The following is a 27,509-nucleotide window of genomic DNA, read 5'->3' as shown; positions in this document are numbered from 1 at the left end:
TTGTTTCTTATAGAGAAAACCAATGAATGTTAGTAGAAAATACCTAACACCTCCCCCTTCTAAGAGTGTACCCCTACTCCCACTGCACAATGATACTCTGAGACAAGGGTTTGGTAACTGAAAACTACCAGATTTTTCAGTTGTTTGGGTGTCTGAAATAAATAGGGAGGAATATTTAGATTGAATTAAGAAAACCCTTGGATGGTTTTGTTGTTTTGTTTTGTTTTTTTTTACTTTCTATAGAACTGTAGCAATTAGAGTCATGCCCAACCAAATCAAAAGACAGTTTAAAAGCAATTGATGGGAACCTGATGCTGTGATAGAAAATAATGGTACTTAAGATTCTGAGAGTTGGGTCTCTATTCTAACTACACACACACACACACACACACACACACACACACACACACACAGAGAGAGAGAGAGAGAGAGAGAGAGAGAGAGACAGAGAGAGAGAGAGACAGAGAGAGAGAGACAGAGAGAGACAGAGAGAGAGAGAGAGAGAGAGAGAGAGAGAGAGAGAGAGAGAGAGACAGAGACACAGAGACAGAGAGACAGAAAGACAGAAGAGAGAGAGAGAGAGAGAGAGAGAGAGAGAGAGAGAGAGAGAGAGGAGCACCATGTAGCTTGGAAACATTTCTTTAGTTGTGAAATAAGGATGATACCTGTGGTGAGGTTAATCTAGTTCCCTGAGGCCCTGACTGCTTCACAGCACTCACTGACTCATAAACACTGGAAATATAAGAGTAATTCAGGAGCCTGGCTTCTTCTTCTTTAGTCTTTATGCAGTAATACTAGGCAAACGATGGTTTAATCTAAAGAGCTATTTCTCCTTTTCTTCTCCTTATTTGTCATAAAAATAATACCCTTTGTGGGAATTGAATAATGAATATAGATCCACTTTGTAAATCTACAACTCTCTACAAATATTTATCACTGTGTTTATAAAAGGGCTTACCAAGTGCATACTATTTAGAAGGGTCTGGGGAAAGAAAAGAGATGAACTAGACAGAATCCCTGCCTGCCCATGTTGAGGGAAGATAGGAAAAGCCACAGAGGCTCCTGAATGCTGCCTTAAGGAGTGTGAGCTGTTTTCAATAGCTGTGGGCTTTAATGGTGACCGAGGATGACGATAACTCAACTGAAACTGAGAGTCAGGAAGGAGACTCAACAGCTGGGTGTTGGAGGGGCTGCCGTGACTCCCACTATACCCCCAATGAAGAATTTTCAGACAGTGAACCCTTGTTGCTGTACCTTGAGCCTCCTGCAAGTCTGTGTCAGAAGCTGCCACAGTTCTAGGGAACCTGAAAAAGTTTTAAACTCAGGAGCATCGAGACATGCAGAAAACAAACTCCCTCTTCCAAATAGTAGAGAACTCATAAGACGGGTCCTAACAGCACATCTCCTTGGTGAAGATAAGCTCGTCTGCACAGCTCCAGCACAGATCACTTTACCTGTAGCTTCAGATCACAGAAATAGGGAAAAGAGAAAAACGATGTCTCTAAACGCTAATCTGCTATGACTCAAAACCCCAAGTGCAAAGCAGACTCTCTACTTTTCACCCACTCAGGGCTGGGCCTCTAACATTTGGTAACAGCTGATCAGAGCATCTTCATGTAATACTGGCACTCCTAAAACTCCCAAGGGCCAGACAGAACAAGCTGATCCAGACCTTTTCCCCACCAGGGAGTTCTGAGAACCAAAAGAGCTGAGTGGAGATGAGTGGCAGCTGGGGAACCAATGGACAAGCCGCTGATGGATTGCAGGCTTCCTTTATGACTCACAGAGATGCTGGAGAAAGCCAAGCTGCCCTGCCCAGCTGTTCTAGAGCTTCAAAAAGAGAAAAAACAGATGTTTATTTAAAAAAGAAAGAAAGAAAGAAAAACCAACTACAAATGCAAAACATAATTTTACTACTCAAATGCATACCAGAGAGTACTTGGAGAATCAGAACAGATTTTTTGCTAGCCCTCACAGGAAGCCTGAGTAACAAATGTAGAAAAGGGAGCGGATATTTCTCACCTCCCTTACACTTCAGTGCTGCACTCCAGGGTGTATGAGACATTGTCTCGGTATGTCTCACAGGGCAGCTCTTAGTTGCTTGGGTTTCATCTATTTAGAGCCAGGAGCAGACATAGTAATGGCCTATGGGTTTCCAATAAAGAGAGAACTGATTAAGTAAGAGCAAGGGAGGTAATTAACGACTTTGCCCTATGACCTCAAGGAAAAGCCGTCACATCCAAAAACAAGCGGGCGGTGGTGGCTCACATTTTTAATCCCAGCACTGGAGAGGCAGAGGCAGGCGGATCACTGTGAGTTCGAGGCCAGCCTGGTCTACAAAAGTGAGTCCAGGACAGCCAAGGCTAAGCGGGGAAACCGTGTCTCAAAAACCAAAGACCCAAACAAAAAACAACAAAACACAAACAAAATCCACCTGGCACAAAATTTCCCATATGGAGGGGAAAAAAATGCTAGGAAGCCAACCAGATAAGCTTTAAAATTATCCCAAACACAGGGTTTTAAATTGTTTTCATTCAAGTAAGCAACCAAGTCCTTTGGGCTGGGTCTTCAGGTGTAAACGTAATAACGAAGGCATCCCGAGTGTGAGCTCTTTCTTCCAGAGATGAACAAATAAGTGAGGAGCTTCCCAAAAGAGAGTGCAACTCGGGGCTTTTTCTTCAAAAGCTGTACTTTGCGGCCTCAGCCTATAGGTGGGTGTGCTCCTGGTCAAGATCTGACCTCATGAATTCTATAAAGGACAAGGAAGGTGCCGGAAAGGTATGGGGGAGGGGTTGGTTGGCATCTAGAGACTGCTCTTAGGCCCCATACAACAGCTTGGCTCTGTCTTGCTTGAATTGCCTCCAAAATCCTCAACTCAATTCTGAATGAATATGACCCTTCCCTATTCAGTCCAAGATTGCCTGGGATTTCACTCCGTGATTAGGGAAAGAGTAAGTGGAGGCTGAGTGAGTCCACAGCACCTTTTGTTGATATTCCACGGCTAAGATGGTTGGGTGAGATTTACGATAGGAGAGCCCTAAATGAAAACTCTGAGGATTTCGAGGGTGGGCTTGGACCCCCGATAAAAGCCCTCAGGCTGATGTGCTAGACTCCAAAATGCTGGCAGTAGGTCAAGAGGCCAGGGTGGGATTCAGGAAGCAGACATCACTCTCAAAGCTGGAACAGATAGATGTAGGTCAGCAGCAAACAACGGAGTCGTGGCACTTCAAGTCTGCTAAAACTCTAGCCATATTCATCCAAAAAATGAACACAATCAATGACCACTTTACTATGAACGCTTAGAAATCTGCATAGGTTGATTTTTGTTTAATTAAACAATTGAATTATCTTAGATTTCTGAGATAGTGGAAGCATAACCTTTCTCTCTTTAGTTGGCTTATATTTCCCTTTTCTCTGCTGTGGGATTGTATAAACACTTTAAATAACTTCTTTAAAATTGTTACTATAATTGAATGGGGAGAAGGAATTAAAAAAAAAAAAAGGAATGGACCTGGCAGCTCCTAGGAATGGTTGAGGAGGGAGAGCACAGCCAGAGGTGGGGACATCTGGGACAGTCCAGAGAGAACATGACCAGACTGCAGGTAAAGGGTAGACCTGTTTGCTGCTTTGAAGAAATTCATAGATAGCCTATGAGCATGTAGTGGGGGAGGAGGTTCACCCTCGGTCATAGACCTAGGGGAGGGGAATAAGGTGAAAGCAGGAGAGAGGGAGGAACGGGTGGATACAAGTGAGGGGAAAACAATTGAGATGTAATCAGAATAAATTAAATAAATTAAAAAAAAAGAAATGATGACCATAACACATGTACAGACACACATGCATTGCTCTCTGGGCCAAGCATATAGGCAAGTACAGAACTTAGAATTAAAGGTATGCATTAATTCAGGATGTAAAAGTTAATTACATTGAAATCCGAGGCAAATAAGATTTGTCGTTACACTGTTCTCTTAAAACAGTGGTTCTCAATCTGTTGGTCATAACACTTTGTGAGGGGGGGGCTGGGTGAACCTTTCACAGGGGTCACCTAAGACCTTTGGAAAACACTGACATTTACATTGCAATTCAGTACAGTAGCAAACTTACAGTTATAAAGTAGCAATGAAAATAATTTCATGGTTGGGGGGTGGAAGCACTAGGAAGGTTGAGAACCACCATCCTAGTGGAAGTTGAGCCAAAGTCCGAGCATATAGCAGGATGTCTGGTTGGTTAAGTAGTGCTAAGTGACCTCCATTGGTATTATACACTTACCTGTGAGGGCCAGCAGTTCCAGTCTCTTAGAATGTGAAAGGTATTTTCACAAAAATAATATCAGTACACCAGATCACCACAAACAGACGCTCATGGATCGTGCTCCGAATAGTCATCTATTTGGAGAAACCGTCAGATTAAAAGTAAAATTAAAGCCACAGTCTTTCTAAATAAGTAAGTAATGTTGTTTTTAAAAATAGAAATTCAAACCACAATCTTCTTCCTGACTGAAAGGAAAAGTTATTCATTATTTTTTTCAAGTGTTTACTTAAAAAAAACTTTTATTGAATGTCTATGATTTACACCTCTAAATTATTCATTCTTAAAAATAAAAATTTGAACCAGAATCTTCTTCCTGCCCCAAACAACCAAAGAATCAACAAATAAGCTTTATGTATAGCAGGTTAACTTAGGACCAAAATGGCAATAACACATCCTTTCTTCCTTATCAATGGAATTTCTGCTGCTCAGTTTTCATTCTATGTAGCTCTGTGTCCTGCTTTCCCTTCATATGTGGGGATAATCGCTAGTCTATATTTTATATATTCTATATTGAAAATATATAATCTTATATACAGTTATATTCTGATATAGATTTTAATTGCAGTTTATATTTTTTTAATGTTATTCAATTGTTCACTATAGACAATCTGCAAGGGGAATGAAGAGGTGGATCAGAGGTTTAAAGCACTGACTGGCCTTCCTGGGGACCTGGGTTTGATTTGTGGCAGCTATGAAGTCACAACATCTGTAACTCCAGTTCGAAGGGATCCACACTCTCCTCTGGCCTCTGAGGGCACCAGGCAGACACATGGTACCCATATCCATGAAAAGAAGTTATGCAAGACCCAGGAAGAGACAATGGAAAACACAGGAAGAAAACACACAATCGGTCTCGCCTTTTGAATCTCACTTGCACAATTTGGAGGACAACGTATCTTGGCCATGTTAGTTTTCCAAACCCTTGGCATAAAATGTGAAGCATACAGAGTAACATCTACCCGTAAGTTTACATGGAAGATGGGCTGCTGTTGTATGTGGAAAGAAAGGCTCATACCTCTGGCCAAGGGACACCACATTGGAGCTCTCTGTTTTCCCAGAATGCTAGGCAGTTGGCTTCTTTTAGAGCAAATTATCTAAGAGCAGGAAAGCCAGAAGTCGCAATGTCTCATGTTATGTTGCCTTGATCAGGTAATCACACTTCTCCATTTTACATCTCCTTAGTTACCTGATCGATGTCTGAAAGCCTGGGGAAATGGCCACAGAGTGAAAAGTATTTTGTTTTAGGCATGTATTGATGAGAAAAACTATTTCTTGAAAGTTTGAGAAAACCATTTAAGTATCACTATGTTTGTGTACACTTAGGAATATGTGTGTACATACATATAAGTATATTCAAATGCATTTAAAATATGAGTTACATAGAGATTAAGTTTGGAAGAAGTTACCAAATACAAACACTTAGGTATAATTAGAGATTCTTACACATATATTGGATGACTGTAAATGATTGTTTAACCACTGATTTCATCTTCTGATTAAAGTAAAAAAAAAACCAACAACACAAGTCTTGGTTCATTCTGAAGTATCGTTTTGAATCAGAAGCTGGTGAATTTTTATGTTTTTCTTATATCATTCATTCAGCAGGTTTTAATTGAAACTTTACTGACCCAGCTATTGAGGACGTAGACTTTGCTTTATGCTATTGCTTGGTATTTATGGTCAGGGGACAGATTGAAAATCACGTGTACAAAAAAAACAAAACAAAACAAAAAACAAAAACCAACACAACAACAACAACAAAACAAAAACAGAAAGCAACAGACCTTGTGAATTTTTAAGTGGGTACAGAGAAAGGTTCCAGGTTTGGAGGGTGGATCAGACAATTCTTCCAAACATTATGATAATACATTTGAGCAGAGTCCAGAATGAGTTATAATTACACAAGCAGGTGCAGAGAGAAAGGAGTGGCCTTTCCAGGGGAAGGAATTTAGCAGCCATGGATTCCAAGACATGAGAGAGGCTGACACTATGTGCTAGAGATGCAGAGAGCACCAGTCATCAGAGTTGGCACGCAAAGGCTGAGAAAAACCACTGCTGTGTGTGTAAAACTGACCACGGAAGACAAGACTCGTTTACAGGCTGATATTTAACTTGTGGGCAGTGAGGAAACTGCTAAGGAATTTATGGCGAGGAAGGTAATACTGACATTTCAAGGATGGTATAGTAATAGCCGTTTGGAGGAACAATTAGAAAGAATGGGTCTGGTAAGCCAGAGAGCGACCTCAGCACAAAGTCAGGGAGCTGAGAGCTAACACAGACAATGTGTGTGATCTGCTCTGCCTTTGGCTTGTGTGACAAATGGACATTGCAGTGCTTTATAGGGGAATTTTCCATTTTCTAACCATTTACCGTTGTGTTTGGAACTTAGTGTCTGTCCCCTTCCTATGCTGTCTCACCAGTCTTTTGCTTTAAGCTCCTAGTGAGTGAAGTCTTATGTGGCTATTTGCCAAATGTTTTTTTTTTTTAATAGCATGATTGTGGGCCTATTTTTCATACAATAAATACAACCACTCCCAGTCAAATTTAAAGATACAGAAAGCAGCATAGTATTCATCAGACACTACGAGAATAGGAGAAGCAGGGAGTTGGTGCAGACATTCAGTTTGGGAAAATGAAAAACTCCTGCAATGAACAGCCATGATGGTTACACAGTATTATCCGTGTATAGCATGACACTGAACTGAACATGCAATGATTAAATAGTAGCTTTTACAACATATACAGCTTACCATATTAAGAACAAAAATAATAATAAAACTTCTATGGCAAATCTACAAAGAAATCCACCCAACAGTGAAACATTTGAATTCAGTGAACTGAGAAATTCCCAATTGCAGCTCTATGACAAAACATCTTTAGTGGAAAAAGAAATGGCTCTCCTGCTTATGTAAAACTTTTTTTCTTTTCTTTTTTGAGACTGAGACTCACTGTGAATGTAGCCCTGGCTGGCCTCAAACCTGTGATGATTTTATTACCTGGGCTTCCCCAGTTCTGGGAATACAGATGTGCTCCATCACACCTGGTGAAAACATATTTTTAGAGATGAATAAACTAAGAGTCAGGATGTTGACAAATCATATACTGATTTTCCATAGACAAAACAAATGAGTGGATTCTCCAAACAGAAATGGGATCTACAAATATGAAGGCAGAGGTTCTCTAGTTAGGGTTTGTGGCTTTTAGTGTAATTTGTTTCTGTTGCATTTGGATGAGTTCCTTAATGTTTACTGGCTCCAACTCTAAATTTTTCCAATATTCTATATATTCTGATGATTATGTTGTACTTGACCTTTATTCTGAGTTTTTTTTTATGCAATAGACTCATTTAAGTTAGAATATAATGTGGTTTTCCAGTAAAACTCTATTAGATGTGATTATTAGCCAGTGTGGCCTTAAGAAAATAGCAGAGCCCGACTTCAAAGCAGCAATCTAAAGAGACTGGTGATAGTGATGTTGAAAATAGGCACATATTGGGACAGTTGTCCTGTGGCAAGAACTCAGAGCATATTTGAAATTCCTTCCAAACCTTTTTTCCAATGCTAGTTAATGAAATATGCAGGAAACTTATTATTATACAATCATATGTCGAGCCCAACCAGAACTAAACAATTTGATCATTTACCTCATTCATAAGATTTGGCTTCCAGAGACCTCAAACAATGACTCAAACCTTGACGACTGCTCAACTAACGTAACTGAAACTGTGCCCAAAGTTCCCCTTGCAAGATATACACCAGCCGGCTCCCCATCACTGGGCGAACTATAAAAGAGGAAAGATGTAGTCAGTTCCCAGTGTTAGATGTTCCATAATCTAAGATGGCTGTCTGGCCCCACCGCTTTGGGCCTGTGCCCTGTTGAACATGATGGCACGGAGTGTGGCAGAGCAAAGCTGGTCACCTTATCCCAAGCAGCAGGCAGAGATCTCAGGCCTCAATATACTCTTCAAGGCACGCCTTGATTGACCCCTAACATGGTGGTGTTGGTACTGAAACATACCTGAGGAGAAAGCTGGCGGATAGTAGGTTTGCCTATCTTCTCTGACAGGCTACAGGCTTCTGGGAAAAGACTCTATCTGGATGATTGTTAATCCTGGTGCAAACCAAAAACAAAATAAACCAACAACCCCTTAATAAACAACAAACAAACGAACAATACCACCCCCCCCCCAAAAAAACCCACAAAACAAGATAACAGTGCAGAAATAAATTGGGTCTTTTCCACCTTGGCTATGCCTATGGGGATGCAGAAAGAAACAACTAGAACGTTCCCCTTCAAATGTGATTGGTACAAATCTTTAGTATGCACTAAATGGCTTTGAAAGCACATCTCCCTGACCCCTGCATGGATGCTCCGATGGGCAGATTCAGATTCAGATGGGTTCATTCCTCTCACACAGAACAGTAAAGATGTAAAGTTTAGATTGCCAACCATGGGCATTTACAAAGAGCCTTCAGGGGCTGGAGAGATGACTCAGTAATTAAGAGAACTTGCTACTTCTGCAGAAGATCCATTTTTAGTTTCCAAGCGCTGTGTGGTTTCTCATAACTGTCTGTAAGTCCAGTTTCAGGAGATGCAACTCCACCCTCTGGCCTCTGAAGTCACTAGGCATGCGTATGGTGCGTATACGTACATGCAGGCAAATATTCTTAAACAATAAACAAACAAAATAAATAACCCAAATAAATAAATAAATAAATAAATAAATAAATAAATAAATATGAGGAGTCAATTACTTTAATGTCTGCTAGGGTAAGATCTTGCAATGTTCTCTAACTGTAAGATCAATAAATTCTTAAAGTGCCTTTACACTTCCCCTAACAAACCCTTAAGTGCTTATATCAACCTAAAAGAAAAAACAGTAACTGTTCACTGTTTTTGAGAGTTTGGGCCATTAGCTTACATATGTATGTATGTAGTGTGTGTGTGTGTGTGTGTGTGTGTATGTATGTATGTATGTGTATAGATATGTTCTGTATATTTTGCTTTTGATTATATTTTAGTTTTTAAAAAATTAATATATGTTTTTATTTCTTGCCTTCTCTTTTTCTTTTCTCACTCCAACCCCTCCGAGTACCTGCCTTGATTTGTCTTAAAATCATGGCCTCTTTTTCTTTAATTATCATTACATACATAAGCATATATTTTCTTTTTTTAAAGCATATACTTTCTACATTCTCTCTCTCTCTCTCTCTCTCTCTCTCTCTCTCTCTCTCTCTCTCTCTCTCACACACACACACACACACACACACACACATACACACACACACACACACATATAAATGCCTAACTATATAAATACAACCTTCTCAATCCATTTAGTGTTAATTACATGGATCTGAGATCAGGGCTGACCATTTGGTATTGGCTAACCAATTAAGCATCTCATCGTTAGGGGAGGTCATTTCTACTGCTCTAAGCATCTCTTGGTTGCCTGCATTTCTTCGTCTAAGGGTAGGGTGCTGTGAGATTCCCCCTTTCATATCAGCATGTGTATTGGTGGTTTACTTCTTCAGGTCTTCTTTAGGGAGCCATTTATATTTGAAAAAAGAAATCACACAGGGTTTTCAAGTTTAAATCAAGTATGTGGCATTTGGTTGGTAGTTTGAGACCAAATTTAAGCATTTATTTGCCTTAGGGTTATCTTTTCTCAGAACTTCTCTGGGCTTCTGTAATATCCTGAGTTAATGGTCATAGTGGGGTTTGCGGTTGGCCTTTTTTCCCCCTTTTGCTCCTCCTACACTGTGAATACCAAGAAAGGAGTTTATTTGCATGCCGAAGAATATAAATGTGGCCAGAGAAGACCATCTAACTAAAGTCTGAGGGTGGAAAGAAAAACCACAGTCATGTCCACCATGTGAATATTTGGTGTCCACATCGGGGTATGTGGCTCTGCTAGCCTTCCTGCTGAAGAGAAGGGAATCCTTGAACAAGGGAGGCAGCTTTCCTGCCCTATGACACTGAAATGCTAGTTTCTTTTTCCCTCTTTGCTCCCTGTCCCATAACACTAAATATTGGATTGTTTTCTTCCCCCCTTGTTTCTTGTTTCCTCCTAAGCAAGTGAATTTTCCAGGCAATAGAAGAGTGTTTTGAATTCAGCTCAGTGGCATCTACTGAGTGTTACTTTGAGCTGGAGAGCTCTCTGCAGGCGATGGAAAGCCTGGGTTCTCTGCTGTGGCTGGGACAGCACATTTCTATGAATGTGGGTCCAGCCAGCTGGTGGCCTACTTTCTGGATGTCTTTTTCTTTATACCCACTTTGACTTTCAATAGATAACTATGTCTGTCTTAGTTGGGGTTTCATTGGTTAGATGAGACATCATGACCAAGGTAACTCTTGTAAAGGAAACCATTTAATTGCAGATGGCTTCAGTGTCAGAGGTTTAGTCCATGATCACCATGGTGGGAAGCATGGTGGCGTGCAGTCAGCCATGATGCTGGAGAAGGAGCTGAGAGCTCTACATCTGGACCCATAGGCAGGAAGACGATACTGACATGCAATTCCCCCATCCTATTCCACGGAGGCCACAACTCCTAACGGTGCTACTCCCTCTGAGCCTATGGGGGTCATTTTCTTTCAGACCACCACAATCTCCTACCCCCATTTTTCTAAATCAGTCCTGATAACCATTCTTTCCTCCTGCTCAATTACTATACAGTCAACACCAGGTAGTTTCCTGCCTCAAAATCTCCAAGTTAGATTTACTCTTGTTTGGGGTATGGAGGGGTACACCCTTAATTCCAGCACTCAGGGGCAGAAGCAGGAAGATCTCTTTGAGTTCAAGGCCAGTCTGGTCTATGTAGTGAGTTCCAAAGACACACAGGGCTACAAGACCAACAAATGAACCAAACAATCCCTCTCAAATTAGTCCATATTTCCTTTTGCCTTTGACTGAGTACACATCCATCCAGCATCAGCATCTGCTCTAAATCCGCCCCATCCTTACACTAAATGATGTCTTTCTTAGGTTTCAGAAAGATAGAACTTGAAAGAAATAGAAATTCAGATCCTTGTAAGCCACAAATCATTATAGGTCTCTTCATAAAGGGATAGAAGTGAACTTGTTTTTTAAATTCTTCTTACTGGACTCATGCACCCTATATGTCCCTAGAGAGTTTTTCTGAGGTCCCAGTGAGGGTTTACATTCAAGATGGAAAACTGAACAAGCAAGAGAAATCCCAGTCGCATCAGCAGGTCTGCTCCTGCTCATGTGTTTAGTGCGCCATCTACTGGCGCAGTCTCACAAGAGGAAAGAGCCTGACATCCGAAAAAGAGAAAGGCTTCCAGTTTGGACACCACCAGCTTGTTGATGTAACTGGATCTCAGCTTTACTCTCACAAGGGGCACAGGTTTCCAGTGTTGTGCCTATGCTTGGAGAGTTCATAGAATCCATGAGAATTCAGGAAAAAAGAGTGATATTTTTAAGGATCTACCAAGAAAGACAAAAGGTAAGCATACACAATTATTTCAGAAAGCAGAACTCTAAAAGGATACGTTGGCTCCAGTTGAACAAATCAACAAAAGACTCTTTTTATGAAAATGGGAAACATAAAGGAACTGAGAGTATATTTTAAAAAGGAAGGGCATAGGCAGAAGATGAGAAGTGAAGGCAGAAAAGCACTCTGCAGGACACCTGTCTGAACTGCAGTGCCATCACACTCAATTATTTGTGTGACAACAAGAAATTTCTTGAAACATGCCAGGTCTCTGCTGAGCTATAATGTGAGGGAATCATTCTGTAATCTCCCAGGTGTGTGAAATAACACAAACGATGAAAGCACCAAGTCCTGGGAAAAGTCTGGTAACCTGGAAGCTGCTGTCAGTAGGGGAAAAGAGAAGAAAACAGCAAGAAGAAATAAGAGAAGGAAGATTTACTGAGCATAGTGTGGAACACATCTGAGGATAATAAAAATAACACCTAGACTCCATTACTGAGCACGAAGCATTGATCAACTTTACAGTTTGAACTGAAATTCTGACTTTAACGTGTTCACAATGGTACACAGCGAGCAGACAGGGAAACTTCCTGCTTGGTGCCCTGTGCACTCTAAACAATGAGGTAAAAGCAATACAACCAATACTGTCTCCTCTCTGTACTCAGAACTTCCTGTGCAGGGAAAGCACATGTGACTGGGAGAGATGGAGCTGACTGAGGCACGCAACTAGGGCTGAGGTTTTTACCCACTGAGAGAAGCCATTTGTTTTGGTGGACCCTGGGTTGCCACTGTTGGTGTAAGCTGATGCTGAATTAGAAAGATTGGAAGAAAAGCCCACAGGACTTGAGGTCTTTTCCCTTCTCTCCTAAAGCTGAGTCCTCATGGCAGACCTAGATGATGGAAGCTAAAAGCTGCCACAGTCTCTCCTGTAGACCCTGATATAGTATTCTCTCTCTCTCTCTCTCTCTCTCTCTCTCTCTCTCTCTCTGTCTCTCTCTCTCTCTCTCTCTGTGTGTGTGTGTGTGTGTGTGTGTGTCTGTGTGTGTGTGTGTTATGTATATCTGTGCATATTCATCTGTGTGCACACATGTAGCAGGGAGTGGAGCTCAAACAATGATGTCAATCATATTCCTCAGTCACTCTCTACCTTATTTATTTAATGTGTATGAATGTTTTCCCTGCACACACACACAATATATATATATAAAATGTGCATGCTTTGTACTGGCCTCAGAAAGGTCCAGGTTGCCTGGAACTGTAGCTCTGAATGGCTGTGGCATACCAAGTGATGCTGGAAATCGAACCCAAGACCTCTGCAAGAGCAACTAATGCTCTTAGCCACTGAGTCTGCCCAGCCCCTCGGCCTTACATTCTTGAGACAGGGTCTCTCACTGAGCCTGGACTTGTTGATTCAGCTAGGCTGGCTGGCCAGTGAGCTCCAGGGATCCATCTGTCTCTCTGTTCCTTCTCTCTAGTGGTGGTGGGGCTACGCCTGAGTGCCCAGCTTTTATGTGAGTGCTGGGAATCTGAACTCAGGTCCTTATACTTAACAACTGAGCCATCTTCCCAGCCACTCACACAACTGCTTCTAGGGACTGACTAAAGGATTCCAGGTTTCTAAAGTATCTGGAGAGCTGAACATTGCAACACACACACACACACACACACACACACACACACACACACACACACATTCTTCACCATCTCTAGAGAAGCTGGGAGCCCGGATGCCCATTCCCTGATGTAATGTCCAATTGCAGTCTCAGGAGGCAGCAGCCTTTGCCTGCACTGCTAGCCTTTTACCAGCTTCCACCCATCCCAAGGAGAAATAAGGACCAAGAATACAGTAACATGAGCCCAATTAGCATAATATAAAAACAACTTAGTCATGTTTTCCATGGGCTTTTCCAACCCCAAACTCAAAGCATAAAGCAGGCAGAAGGAGATAAAAAAAAATACACGTGTGGAACTATAAATAGATGCATAGTGTCTGGATATGCAATGCCAAGTTTTGTGGCCCAAATGAGCAGCTGTCTCTTAGAAAACCAGTCTGACGAAGAAATCTGAGGATTTCCCCCTTTCAAACCAGAGTTTGAGAATCCACAAAGGGAGAGGGGGGAGCCGTCTCATGGCTCGGCATAGAAGGGGTTAAGTCCTCGGTCTTCCTATTCTGAAGTGATTTATGATGATGATGTGTAGCATTTCAAAACTTTTCCCAGCCCAAGCTCAGCCCTCTCCTTCCTCACCAGGTTCACTGACTCTCCATGTATTGAAACGGGAAGGAGGCGTGTTTCTGCTGATCTGTTAAATTCTTAGCGAAGTTTCTTGATTTCCAGTGGCTGCTGTTGTTTGAGTTTGGTTTGGAACAAACCTGAGGTAGCACTGACATTTCTGGGATGGAATCCAGATGAGGAAGAAGAAATAGAAGGAGAAGGAAAAGGAGGAGAAAAAAAGGTGGGGAGAAATAAAGGGAGGAGAGACCGAAGGGACGGGAGAGATTGCCCCCCTTTTTTTTTCACATTCACGTTCCTCTGTTTTCCCTCAGCCTGGAAAACATATTAATCCCAGCGCTCTTACGCTCGGAAACAAAGGGGCTCAGCCAGGCTGCTGGGGAAAGGGTGATAAGAAAGATCTTGAAACTCCTCAGAGGGAAAGATTCAGAAGTCTCTAGGAGTTCACTTGCAGAACAATCCCTGTGGCAGCAAAGGACCGGCACCCACAGACCCAGGAGAAACTGCAGACCAATGGAGATCCGGACAGTCCCAAGGACAGCAACTTTCACCTCATCCCACTGGACCAGAAGGTAAAAAGACACAGCCAGAAAGAAAAGGAGTCAGCTCAGACTGGGCTCCCTGGGGCTGCTTCACAAACACCTCCCTTTGTGTTGCTCACCCTCCACAAGGAGACAGAGGGCTGGAAGGAACCGATCTCGGCTAGGAAACTGTCCTTGGGACCAACCTTCAAGTTTATTTTTTGAAAGCCTCCGCATTCCCTCTCCATGAACCACGCACGACGTGAGTGTGCGATCTTGGCTCTCTGCTGTTTGTTTGCTTGCTGCTTGCTCGAAGAGACAAGGTGTGAATGCTGTTACGATTGCAGTGCTTGGTTTACATGGTGTCTGGTGTACCCGGAGCACAGCTGAGGCAGAACTAGCATGCCTGCTGCCTGTGAAGCAAAGCTGGATTTCTTGCTTAGAATCTGCTAAGCACTAACAATCACGGCAGCTTGAAAGAAGCCCTTACCCTGCTTTCTCCCCTCCCCGCTTTTCCGTCTTTAGCAACCCCCTGCCCCTCCCCCTTGGCCAAAGTAGAGAAAGCGATAATAATGCCCAGCTGTGTTTGCAATTAATGTTTTTCTTTCTTTTTCTCCCTTCTCATTGTATTTAATTTATTTTTATTTTTTATTTTTTTGTATTATGACCCCTCTATGTCCCCAAGTAGATAACACAATGATGTGGAAAATGGGACCCCATTTTACCGTGCTGCTTGCCGTGTGGCTGGTGTGTGGATCAGAATCTCACTCCCCTGCCTTGGATAGCGACAGCCTCACAGGGCGGAAAGTACCTTGGGCCTCTCCGATTGGCAGTAGGTCAGCTCGATATCTGAGGCACACGGGGAGGTCTGGTGGAACTGAGAAATCCACTCAGGAAGAACCAAACCCTCAGCCTCTCCAAAGGAGAAAGAACGTACCGGTGTTGAGATTAGCTTCCCCGACCATGAGGCCAGCGCCCTCAAGTATCAATGGAGTCCCAGTCAGACCTCAGTTGAGACCCATAGCTAGGAGCTCCCCGCGTGAGATGGTTCGAGATGAGGGGTCCTCTGCTAGGTCAAGAATGTTGCGTTTCCCTTCTGGGTCCAGCTCTCCCAATATCCTGGCCAGCTTTGCAGGGAAGAACAGAGTGTGGGTCATCTCAGCCCCTCATGCCTCAGAGGGCTACTACCGCCTCATGATGAGCCTCCTGAAGGACGATGTGTATTGTGAGCTGGCAGAAAGGCACATCCAACAGATCGTGCTGTTCCACCAGGCAGGTGAGGAAGGGGGCAAGGTACGGAGGATCACCAGTGAGGGCCAGATCCTGGAGCAGCCGCTGGATCCCAGTCTCATCCCGAAGCTGATGAGCTTCCTAAAACTGGAGAAGGGCAAGTTTAGCATGGTGTTGTTAAAGAAGACTCTCCAGGTGGAGGAGCGCTACCCTTACCCGGTCAGGCTGGAGGCCATGTATGAGGTCATTGATCAAGGCCCCATCCGCAGGATCGAGAAGCTCAGGCAGAAGGGTTTTGTCCAAAAGTGTAAGGCCTCGGGCATGGAGGGGCACGTGGTCCAGGAAGGAAACAATGGCGGCGGAGGGGCAGGAAACACAGGCCTGAGTAGTGAGAAGAGGAAAGAGGACCCAAGGAGAGCCCAAGTCCATCCAACCAGAGAGCCTCACAGAAAGCTAGCCATCACCAAGGCAGCCACTCCCCAACCTCCCCCAACTCCGAGGGCCACCACCCTTCCTCCTGTTCCAGTCACAACAGCCACTCGGGCCACATCCCGGGCGGTGACAGCAGCTGCAAGACCTACAACCACGACTGTCTATCCAGCCACCCAAAGGCCCTGGACATCCCGGTTGCATCCCTTCTCAGTCTCCCACAGGCCCTCTGCAACAGCTGAGGTGATCACCACTAAGGGCCCCTCAGCCTCAGAGCAGATCTACCCTCTACCTCGGAAGGAGCAACAGAGGGAGAAGCCACAGGCCACCAGGAGGCCCAGCAAAGCTACCAGCTATGGGAGCTTCATGACCACCCCGCCTACCACCCTCTGGGAGGGCAGCACAAGAGTTGCGGGCACAAGCCGCTTCCGTGACAACCGGACAGACAGACGAGAGCATGGCCCTCAGGACCCAAATGTAGTACTAGGTCCTCACAAGCCAGCGAAGGGGAAGCTGTCCAGAAAGAAGGACAAAATTCTCAGCAATGAGTATGAAGCTAAGTACGACCTCAGCCTCAGGCGGCCCACCGATCCTCACGGGGAGGAGGAGCGGCAGGTGGATAACATTCCCTCCCAGAATGCCAAGGAGTCGAAAAAGCACGAGAAGCTTGAGAAACCCGAGAAGGAGAAGAAGAAAAAAGGGAAGAATGCAAAACCAGACAAGTTACTCAAGAGTGAAAAGCAAGCGAAAAAAGCTGAGAAAAAGAGCAAGCAAGAGAAAGAAAAGAACAAGAAGAAAAAGGCCGGCAAGACAGAGCCGGATGGCTATCACAAGCCCGCGCCAAAGCATCTCGCTCCAACTCCCAGGAAATCAGTGACCGACCTGCTGGGGTCTTTCGAAGGCAGACGAAGACTCCTGGTAAGTAACCCGTTTGGCACTTTCTCCTGTTGGCTGAGGTTGGGGCATCGATGTATTTGTTTTATAGGTTTTTAAATAACTCCTTGGGCCACAGACTGGGATCGAACCTGCCTCACGTTCATGAAGATTAGGGGCTGGGTGTTGTGGCCGATGCCTTCAATCTTAGCACTTGGGAGGCAGAGGCAGATGGATTTCTGGGAGTTCAAGGTCAGTCTGGTCTACATAGTGAGTTGTTCGCTGTGAAACTCAAGAGCGGTTATTAAAACTGGTGAGCAGACATCTTCTCTCCAGGAAGGTTGCCTCCTCAGTCATTGCTCTAATTATTAGAAAGAGCAGAAAGAAGCCCAGGACGGCATGTGATCTGAGTCGTTTGCTCCGGTTTCTAGCGCCCCAGAGGTGTGCGTGATTTTGGAGTCAGGTGTCAGTTTCTTCTGAGGCTGTATTGGAAATGGGCATGTGTGGCCATGTAGGGGAAGGGAGATATTCAATCCTCACTTTTTTGCCTAGCGTTCTGAGTACCACCAGTGTTGAGTGTGAGCACATTCATCTCTGGAAGCTTCTCTGTGGGCGTTAGTTGCCACCATCTGTAAAATGGTGAAAGGGTCTAGATAAATTGGAGGAGGGTTTTGGGCAGGAACAGGCCAATCCTAAATGAAAGGTCTTTTCCTCATCAAGGACAGAGCAATGACTCCTTCTGTTTATGACACCTTCTGTATGTGCCCATGTTTTAAGAACATCTCCAAGATTTCTACCCTAACCCTGGCTTCTTAATACCACAGTATTAGCCTAGGCTGCCAAGGAAAAGTTTAATATGTTACACATAACACGTAGTAAAAGATCAGCAAGTTCATTTTGGGTGAGGCTTTTCTTGGATGTTGGTTGAGGGAGCCATGTCAGGCCATTGTGACCACGCCCATTCCCCCAAACGTAGGAGCTGGCTCCTGGCCTGTATCCATCTTGCAAGCCAGACAGACAGACACTCCTCTCTAGGACATTTCTCAAGAGTCTTTCAGTTTGTCCAAAGTGGCCTAAATTTGGATTAATGGCCTGAGCAGAGAGACTTTGATGACCATGTATCTTTTAGTGGTTTCACCATTTTTTAAATGCACATTTGAAATATTAACCAGGGCAGAGGCCTTTGTGGAATTTGTTCTGGGTGGAGTGTGTCCTGGGTTTTTCATTTTTCTTTTCATTTATATCAATAGTGGTGTTAGGGATTAGAACAAAACCTAACCTCTGGGATAGAGAGAGAGAGAGAGAGAGAGAGAGAGAGAGAGAGAGAGAGAGAGAGAGAGAGAGAGGAGAGAGAGACTCCTTTGGTCCTTTGTGTAGGTTGATGGTGTTTTAAAGCAGAGTTTTCAAATGACTGTACAAATTTGGGTCATCAGATGAGAGGCTATTTGTTAAAGTCCTTTAATGGCTGCGTGTGTACTTCCAGAACACATAAACTGAAATGGAAATGTTCCAGTTAGTGCTATAAGAAACACTGACTTCAAAGTACAGCTCAAGCTGCTTGGTACCTGAATGTTTGTGTGGCATCCAAGGAGCCAAGCTGCTCTCTTGGGGGCAATAGGAAAGCATTAGCATGTTGGCTGCTTTGCTCTCTGAGTACCTGGGACTTTGCCCAGCCCTCTAAAGCACCCTCTCACCCAATTCTGCCCATTTAGCCAACAAGGCTGGCAGAGCATGCCTCATGGCTAGAAATTAAACACAGAAAGAAGTCATCAAGGGTAAAATGTCAGGATTGTGACTGTGCACCCGCCTGATAAACACTCTCACTGCCCCAAGCAGGTAAGTCAAAAGAATGGGATTTCCCATGCCACACCCGATGTTAGCTGTGCCTTCGACTTCTCCTGCCTGTTCCCAGCTCTCTCTGTTAGTTTGGAACACCCAGCTGGGTCTTCTCTGCTTTTAACAGTATTCCTTGTCATAAATTGTTATCGAATGAAACTCAAAGGCCAGCTTCTGCTGATGTCATACGAGGCAAAAAAAAAAAAAAAAAAGAAACCAGCTGGGATTGCTTCTGCCTATGCTGGCTCTTTGGAGCTAGCCAGAGAATCAGATTTGTTATTAGAAAGAAAATCCCAGCAGGATGCAGTTCAGTCTGTCAGTCCTGTGTGTGACCAGCTGATCATATATCACCAGTGTGTTTTCTGAAGCTCTAATGATGTATGAAGAAAGGGTGGAGTAGGAAAGACAAAGTGGCACTACCACGACATCCAAACAATGCTTCTGGGTGAAAGACATTACTGACGCATTCATCCCTTCCCACTCACTTTTTCCATCAAACTCAGCTGACGTTATGCAGGAAGTGTGGTGATTCAATTAGCATTCATTAAGGCTTAGCAGTCCTGAGCTGCTAAAGTGCGGCTTTCCTCTATCTAGCCTTAACTCAACCCGGTGTGCTCAATGCATGAGTGGGGCTGCGTTCCAAGAAATGGTGTGGACTTTCTGGCTCACGTCTCTAGCTTTTCAGTAACTGGATCCCTGACTCTAATTTATCGTAAAACCCTCTGGTGCTTTGTGTTCATTCATATCGTTCTTTAGATTAAAAAACACCCCATAGCTGCTATTTAACCAATTACTTAGGGGAACCCTAGCAGCAACTGTGTAAGTTGTGGTTGGACCAATGGATTCTTCCAGGCCTCCAAGCACATTGCAGATAGATCCAGATAGATAGATAGAGCTTTCAGGCCAGAGCTCAGTCCTTTAAGCCCCGCTGCCTCTCAGTTTGTTTATTTAAAAAAAAAAAAAAAAGAGCAGTTTCTACTCTGTTGAAACTGCATGGTTTAGATCTCACAATTGCTACAAGGAATGATTTATTAACCCCCTTTCCCCAATGAGAAAACAGAAGTTTAGATTACTTGAGATGGTCACCCAAGGCATGCAGCTATTGTATAACAAAGATCTTTATCTGTCAATCAAAGTCAGTCCACACTCCAACCTCCCTTCTATTGGGTATGAGCCTTGCCAGGTATGTGCCACAAAGAAAATGGAAAATTGGAAAACAAAACTATTTGTTAATAATTATGAACATTTAAAACTTCATATTAAGGTTAGTGAAGTGGCTCAGCAGGTAAAAGGGCCCAGTACCAAGCTTAACAGCCCGAGTTCAACCCCCAGGACCCACATGGTAGAACCAGAAGTTGTCCCTGACTTCCATATGCACCACACACCTACAAGCCCTACATACAATAAATAAGTAATATGTAGTTTTGAATTTTCATTTTGAGCTTTGAGTTTTTGAGACAAGTGAAGAAACAGCCACATTGTGTAGTAAGTGCAAATATGGAGTTACTGTCATTACTACACAGCCAGGTGTTGAAGAACATTTCCTTATTCCTTCAGACTGCTTGATGTCCATTGCTACAGAGACAGGGGATAGCTGTTTATTACTAAAACGATGGTCTTTGTAGAGGAAAGCTAACAGACAGTCATTTGGTGGCTCTGAGATCCACCTACTTGTCATCATAGAGGGAGCTTGATACGCTGGATGGCATGAATTCAAGCTCAGCTTTCTTTGACCATGGGATCTCCTATGATCCAAGTGAGTCAATATTTTCAACATTGCTTCAGAGACTTGGATATTGAGATAACCATCCACTTACATGGTTTAGTTTTAGAAAAGGATTGAAGGTTCTGTTTTACAAGGCAGAAAGTTAGCTTATGGAATCCTTTCAAAATCTAATGTTTTGTGCCAAATCCAGTACTTAGACTAAGTGGAGACTTAAACTACTCCATAACTTCCCTGGTATCTTCTGAGTCTTGTTTGTTCCCTTTGCTTTATACAACCAGACTTCATTCTCCTCTGGGACTCATTGGCCCAACACACCATTGGAACAGAAACACAAATAAGATCATAGCACACTGTAAATTCATGACACATACCCCGGGTTACTGCCATTAAGCTGGAAAGAAGGCAAAGGACAGGACCAGTCGCTGAGGAGTGCTGTGGCACTCTTTCTAGGAAGAGAAAACTGGAAAGAGTTTCCGTTTTAAGCCCTGTTGGAAATGCCGCCAAGCTAGAAAATGGATGTGACAGAGACGTCAACACATAGGGAAAGGCTCTGACATGTCAGGTGATCAGCTGCTCCCTTTTCCCTGTGCAGGCTCCATCAGCAGATTAAGTGTAAGGAGGTTTTCATCTGGTTTATGAGCTCTGTCTCAATTGTCCTAGTCAGGGATCCCCCTGTTCCTGGTATGGATGGACTGATCTCTGTAGCTTGAGGAATGTAGGCAGGCCAGCATGGATCACAGAATAGGGAACAGGGTCCAAGATCTTAATGCCTTAAGGAAAGTACATATAATGGGGATATAAAACTTTCATGTGAGATGTGCAGACAACTATAGCTATAATTAAAAGCCGTAAGAGTTTGGAGGGTGTAAGAAGCTGGAGAACATGGACAAACACAGAGAGCAGGAGAGTGGCAACTAGCCAAGGGCAACAGACACATGTGTGCTTGGATGCTCAGCCCATACACGGATCTATGCATATTGCTCAATCCCTGAGACTTTATGAAGTTCGCACAGAGGTTTCTCCATGGCAAAAGTGACGAAGGTAAGAGGCCACAGGCTACCCAGGGATTGAGCTAAGCCAAAAGTGCTAGACCTTTGACAGCAGACATCACCTTTTCCTCTGTGCCACTCTGCCTAAAGTGGCTTTTGTTTTATCATTGAGATTGTTCTGATAACGAGGGTAGAGAGGGCCCATGATTATGGGCTGGGGAGAAAGCCTGCTAGGCCAGAAGCCAGGAGGTGAATCGTGCCACATGGACATCACCTCGCTGGTGAGTTGCAACATCCCTGGGCAAAAGCTCTGTGGGAGAAGCTGCCATGCAAGGGAGGAATAGCAACTCTGAGATTACATATTGTCTGAAATTCTTAATTCGACATGCCCAGGAGGGGAACACTGGAGGAGGCTTTGAGAACTCTTGAACTATGATCATGGACCACAGGGCTCCGTGACAAAGAATGAGGCAATGAAACGGAGCTGGAGCAGGGATATGAGGGGAGGGGACGGTAATTATCAGTCAGCTAGCATCTGGGAGTCCAAAACCATGAGCAGCCAATCTTTTTATCACTGTTTTATGTTCTCACCTAAACAGCATTTGGCTCATCCCAAAATGGTCTACTTATGACCAAAGACAAAGCCACAAAGGGAAAAATCTAAAATGTGACACGTTAAAATAAAAATTCAAAACTCAGCCTTTCATATCAAAACATACAGCTAACGAAAAACAAACTAACAACCAAACAGATGGTCAGCATATTTTTTTTTTAGAAGCCCCATAATTTTTTTTCAAGGCTGTGTCTGAATTAATGGATACATTTTAGGTAGTGTGTGGAATGTTTATACTTTTTCTCATGGAGATTAGCTTTTAAAAAACATATTTCCTGGCTGCTATGTCCATCCGAACAGGCACAAAACACAAAACTGAAAATGAACTGCAACATGTCTGCTTAAAATAATGAACTAAGAAAAAAATTTTAAAAGCAAAATCAAAAAACCTTCGCTAATGTTCCACTCATAGGCTTCCAGAAAACACTTTAATCTCCAAGAGACAGAATTTTGTCAAGGCCAGAAGTTACAGCAGGAAAAGCCTGTGGGCATCAATAAACAACTCTGATGGAGAAAAATAAACAGCAAGATAAATTTGGAGCCAAGTTGACTGGCCATTCTTGATAAAATGTTTGACAGAGATTAACAACGCAGTAACATCTCCCATCCAAAATGCTAACCTAGTAGACACAGACTTTAGAAATAGCTTATAAGTTTTGGGTGGGTGAATGGAAAAATGGCTGTTAAATTTGAGCATGGCTAAATGCAAGAAAATGTTTACAGGAAAAAAGAAACATATACGGCTTGCCTCCAAGTCCAGGGGTGAGCCAACAAAGGGGGCTGGGCAGGCCTTACTGCAGACACCTGTACTGTGCGGTCTCCTGTTGGGGGGGGGGGCATGTCAAGAAGGACCTGAGCATCATCAAAAAACAACCTCATGTCTTTCTGCTTCCAGAGAAAGTAAGGTTCTGTTGCCTGTTCTCACAGTGTGGGAGATAGTTTTGCTTTCAGCTTGGAAAAAAATCTGTGACACTGGAGAAGGCTCCAAAACAGGCAACTAAAATGACCAATGGACCAGAGAAGCTTCTGTGTTCAGCTAGACTCAAAACAGTGAGACAGAGCAGGGGTTCGATGTTTTCTGCTTGTATCGTCCTTGGTTAGTGCAGTAGTTTGAGGAGACCCCCCTGGGGCCTACTCTGATCTAGCCAATGGACACGACATTCTCCATAGTTATGTGGAGAGCGGGGACTGACTCTGACATAAACTCTGGTGCCCCATATTCGACCACTTCCCCATGGTGGGGAGGCCTGGTGTCACTCAGAGAAAGAATAAGTAGGCTACCAAGATGAGACTTGATAGCCTATGACCATATAGTGAGCGAGGAGGTCCCCCTCAGTCATAGACCTAAGGGAAGGGAATAGAGTGAAAGTGGGAGGGAGGGAGGAATGGGAGGATACAAGGGATGGGATAACAACTGAGATGTAATCTGAATAAATTAATAAAAATAAAATTAAAAAAGTAAGACATTCTTAGACGGTACAAGAGAACCTAGGTAACTGACTAAATACACACATATATACATGCATACATACCTACACATATGTGCATTCATACACAGAGTAGTCAAAGAATACTCATTTTAACCAAAACAAAATGAAATAAAGCTTCCTAGATAGCTAATGACTAAAATATCTTTTGAGTGTCTTTTCATCAGAAGAGTCATAAACTATGGGTAAAAACACAAAACAAAACAAAACAAAACAAAACCCAGGTCTGGTTTAGAGAAGGCTAAAGTAAGACAGTTAAAGCCATGAGATGGAGTGGGTCTGGGTTCTACTGTCAAAACCCCCTCCTTGTGCCTGGGGTGGCAATGAATATCACCTGTGTGGCAAAATGTAGCCTAAAAGCCATCATAAAAACTGTCTTCAAGGTTACCTAATAAAAATTCTCCAAGGTGTTCAAGGGCTGGCTGTGAAACTCTTTCAACATAGTGAAAGTGATAAAAAAAAAAAAAAGGATTGAGTTAGCCAGTGTCTAATTAGTTAGTTGGGATAACGAGGATCTAAATGAGGGAAGGAAGATAATTATTGACTGTCAGTTATTCATGGAATGTGACATACTTGAAGAATAAATATTTCTGTGTGCCCACGAATGGGAAAACCATAGCACCAATGAAACAAAGGTAAAGTAGAAAACTGAATAAAGATGTCTAAACTATGAGAACTAGTTTTTACCTTTTTTTTTTTTTAAAAAAAAAAAGACTGTCTAAATGGCTGTTTGGGTTTGATTATGCAACTCCCTAAGAGAGCGGTTAACGGTTTGGGTGCCCTTTGCTCTCCACTGTCTTTGGGTCTGGCCTAACAGTGACTTGGGCACCATAAGCTAACACTTGCTTGTCCTCCCATACCTCCAGCTAATCACCACGCCCAAGGCTGAGAACAACATGTACGTACAGCAGCGGGATGAGTACCTGGAGAGCTTCTGCAAGATGGCCACCAGGAGGATCTCTGTGGTCACCATCTTTGGTCCTGTCAACAACAGCACCATGAAAATTGACCACTTCCAGCTAGGTGCACTTTAGTATTTTATTGTTTGTTTTTGCCTCTTAGCTGGGGTGGGACAGTTGTTATGGGAGAGAGCTTGAGTGAGGGGTTGGATAACACTGGGATGTTTGAAGGGTATACTAATTATGGTGGCATAGATGTTGTACATCTATCTGTCTATCTGTCTGTTTGTCCATCCATTCATCCATCTATCCATCTACCCATCTTCCCATCCATTATCTGTCTATCTATCTGTCTGTCTGTCTGTCTGTCTATCTATAAGATGTCAGCATTTGAAAACAAAGACATGAAGGTACTCTTCTTTTAAGTCAGAAAGGTGGAGGGAAATGAGAAAAGTATTACATGACTGGGGGTAATGAAAGGAGTAGGTTCTTTTCTTTCCTGCTGGTTCCTGGGTCCTCTTGCCTGTGAGCAGTACCAGCGGCCATGCCTACAGGCTTTTTGCTACAGGTGATTTATTACATATGGGAACCTGCAAGACACCTAGATGCTGGCAGGCCTGCAGAGGCAATTAGCTAGAGTTAGAAACTGTTAGTTTAAATAAAAAGCCATGGAAAATATGGATTGAACCTCACCCAAATCCTCTTGGAAAGCAGAATAACTTGGCTGAACTTTATAGAGTTTTGCAATTTTTCAAGTTGCTGATGTGTATGAGGTTCATGAGGCGCAGCTCATGCAGGCAGCTGAGAAATATTTTGCGGCAGTTCCCATGGGTATGCTGCTAGATTCGCTGGTTAGTCAAGCCTCACGCTCAGAAGACTGGGACAAGAGGCAATGGCTTCTTTTATAATTCTTTTATCTATAAAACTTTCCATGTGGCAAGTGTGTGTGTGTGTGTGTGTGTGTGTGTGTGTGTGTGTGTGTGTGTGTGTGTGTCCATGTGTCTGTGTGTGGATTTGGTCATTTTTACCCCCATCTCATTCCCCTCTCTATCCCACTAAAGCCCTTCTTTCCAACAAAAGTTTTATTTTTTTGAACATCCTTTCTGAAACATTAGTTCACTGATTTTGTTGTTTAGTTATAAAAAGTTCTTTGAATTAATTATTTATATTTCATTACATGTATATTTTTTCATAAGATACATTTCTTCTGAAAAGATGTGAAAGCATCTTTCCTACTAATTAACGTTTACACAAAATAATATAGCAAAACTCAGATTTTTCTGATACAGGATCTCGGTACAAATGACATGCCTGTCCTAATTATGATGTCAACTTAATTTGCCTATGGACTATTTTCCTAGACTATTCACTTTTAATTGTGACAACAATCGCTAACATAAGATCTATTGTCTTAACACATCTTTTAGCGTAAAATAGAGTGGCCTAAATACAGGCACAATGCTACACAGCGGCTCTCTAGAACGTGGCTATACATTTTCAGTTACACATTCTCTTTCGTTAGCTCACCATCCCCTGAGCTGGCTGCAAAGGATACATGAATAACATCCATTCCAGGCCCCCAACATAAATCATCATGTACCAATAACTGATGTGTGAACTCCATCCCTCTGCCATGTGCGTGTATGGGGGAGAGAAGAACGTCCTCAACAACAGCTGTATATGGTGACACACACCCTTAATCTTGTGAGTCTGAGGGTAGCCTGGTCTACATAGTGATACTCTGCCTCGAAACAACAAAAACAACCACAATCAAGAAAACCAACGAAACCAAATAAGTAGTTCGTGGAGGCCAGTAGGTCCACATCCAGAGTTACAATTTAATTCATTATCTTAGGCAGGTTAAATCTTAACTCTTATATTTTGGTTGTGAGCCTAGCCTTTAATGGCTGAACCATCTCTCCAGGCCAGCTTTTAAGTCTTGAAAGAAATCAAACCTACTTCACAGGCTGTGGTGACGATGACATAAGAGTGTGTAGACACACCCCTATACTGATAATGGACACTGTTCTTGTGGCCATCTTGTAGCCATTGTTTTTGTGGCCATTTGAGCTGGTGATCAATGTGGTTTGATCAAAGTCATTTGGAGATCAAATGCGCTGCCACAATTGTCACCGGGAAAACAATTGCTATCATTTCCTGCTAAGTATAGAATGCTGACTTGCAAGTGCTCTTTCATGTCAGATTGCATTAGTATTTTGCGTAAATGAGAAGCCCAAGTGACTCACAACATAAAGGCGTATTTGGTGGCTAACAGGGATTCAAACCATTTGTTTCCTGGAGCTTCACATAGTAGCTTGAGCCAGCAGGCTTCATGATGCTCCAGATGTCTAGAGAGGAAATCGTCGTTCAATCCAGCACAGACTGATGCTGGCAGGTGATGAAAGTCCTCCTCAGCCAGGTATTCTCAGTGTCACATGTGCTGCCTACCAACTCTTCCACCATGTGTTCCCATTCCTTAGTTCAGAGGAGTGTGCAAAAGATATTTTATCTTCTACTTCAAACTTGGTATAGTCATATTATAAGCATCTGGTACTGCCTTGGAAACATTTTTAGCATTATTCTGGTGTTTCCTAGAAATCTGGATTGAATGTGAACTGTAGGGGGGTTGAGGGCTTTGTTTGTTTGTTTGTTTGTTTTTAACTTATTGGAAGTCAGGTCTTGGATTCTGTATCTTTGTCTCAGAGTGACAGCATTGGACTTACTTGGAGCTGGGGCGGGGGGACTTTTTTCTCTCTCATGTAATTCCTGGAAGACCCTTCCCTTCCTGTGTTGTGTCCCAGGTTACCCTTATGAGAAAGGCTTATAGGTCTTTCATCCAAGACTGTGAGTCAGTTATGGGAAAATAAAACTTGGCGTGAACCACAGTCTCAGTGAACCAAATCCCAGCTT

At 43.1% G+C, this 27,509-nt stretch overlaps 1 protein-coding gene across 3 annotated transcripts in view; it reads left to right on the top strand.

Moving 5' to 3' along the window:
* The first annotated feature begins 14,003 nt into the window (after positions 1-14,003).
* CCDC80 (coiled-coil domain containing 80) overlaps positions 14,004-27,509 on the top strand; it is a 32,466-nt gene continuing 18,960 nt past the window's right edge. The window contains exons 1-4 of one of the 3 annotated variants that reach the window (XM_084802067.1): positions 14,004-14,568; positions 14,668-14,779; positions 15,206-17,094; positions 24,567-24,723. In XM_084802067.1, coding sequence (XP_084658193.1) covers positions 14,764-14,779; positions 15,206-17,094; positions 24,567-24,723 — 2,062 coding nt within the window. In that variant the 5' untranslated portion in view covers positions 14,004-14,568; positions 14,668-14,763. Of the gene's footprint in view, positions 14,780-15,202; positions 17,095-24,566; positions 24,724-27,509 lie in introns of all 3 variants that reach the window. The other 2 variants (XM_084802065.1, XM_084802066.1) reach the window with 2 other exon arrangements.

Source organism: Acomys minous (genome assembly GCF_964271855.1).
Source record: "Acomys minous genome assembly, chromosome: 11".
Lineage (NCBI taxonomy): Eukaryota > Metazoa > Chordata > Mammalia > Rodentia > Muridae > Acomys > Acomys minous.
The sequence above is the reverse complement of the archived record's forward strand: the minus strand, read 5'-3'. Positions and strand labels throughout refer to the sequence as shown.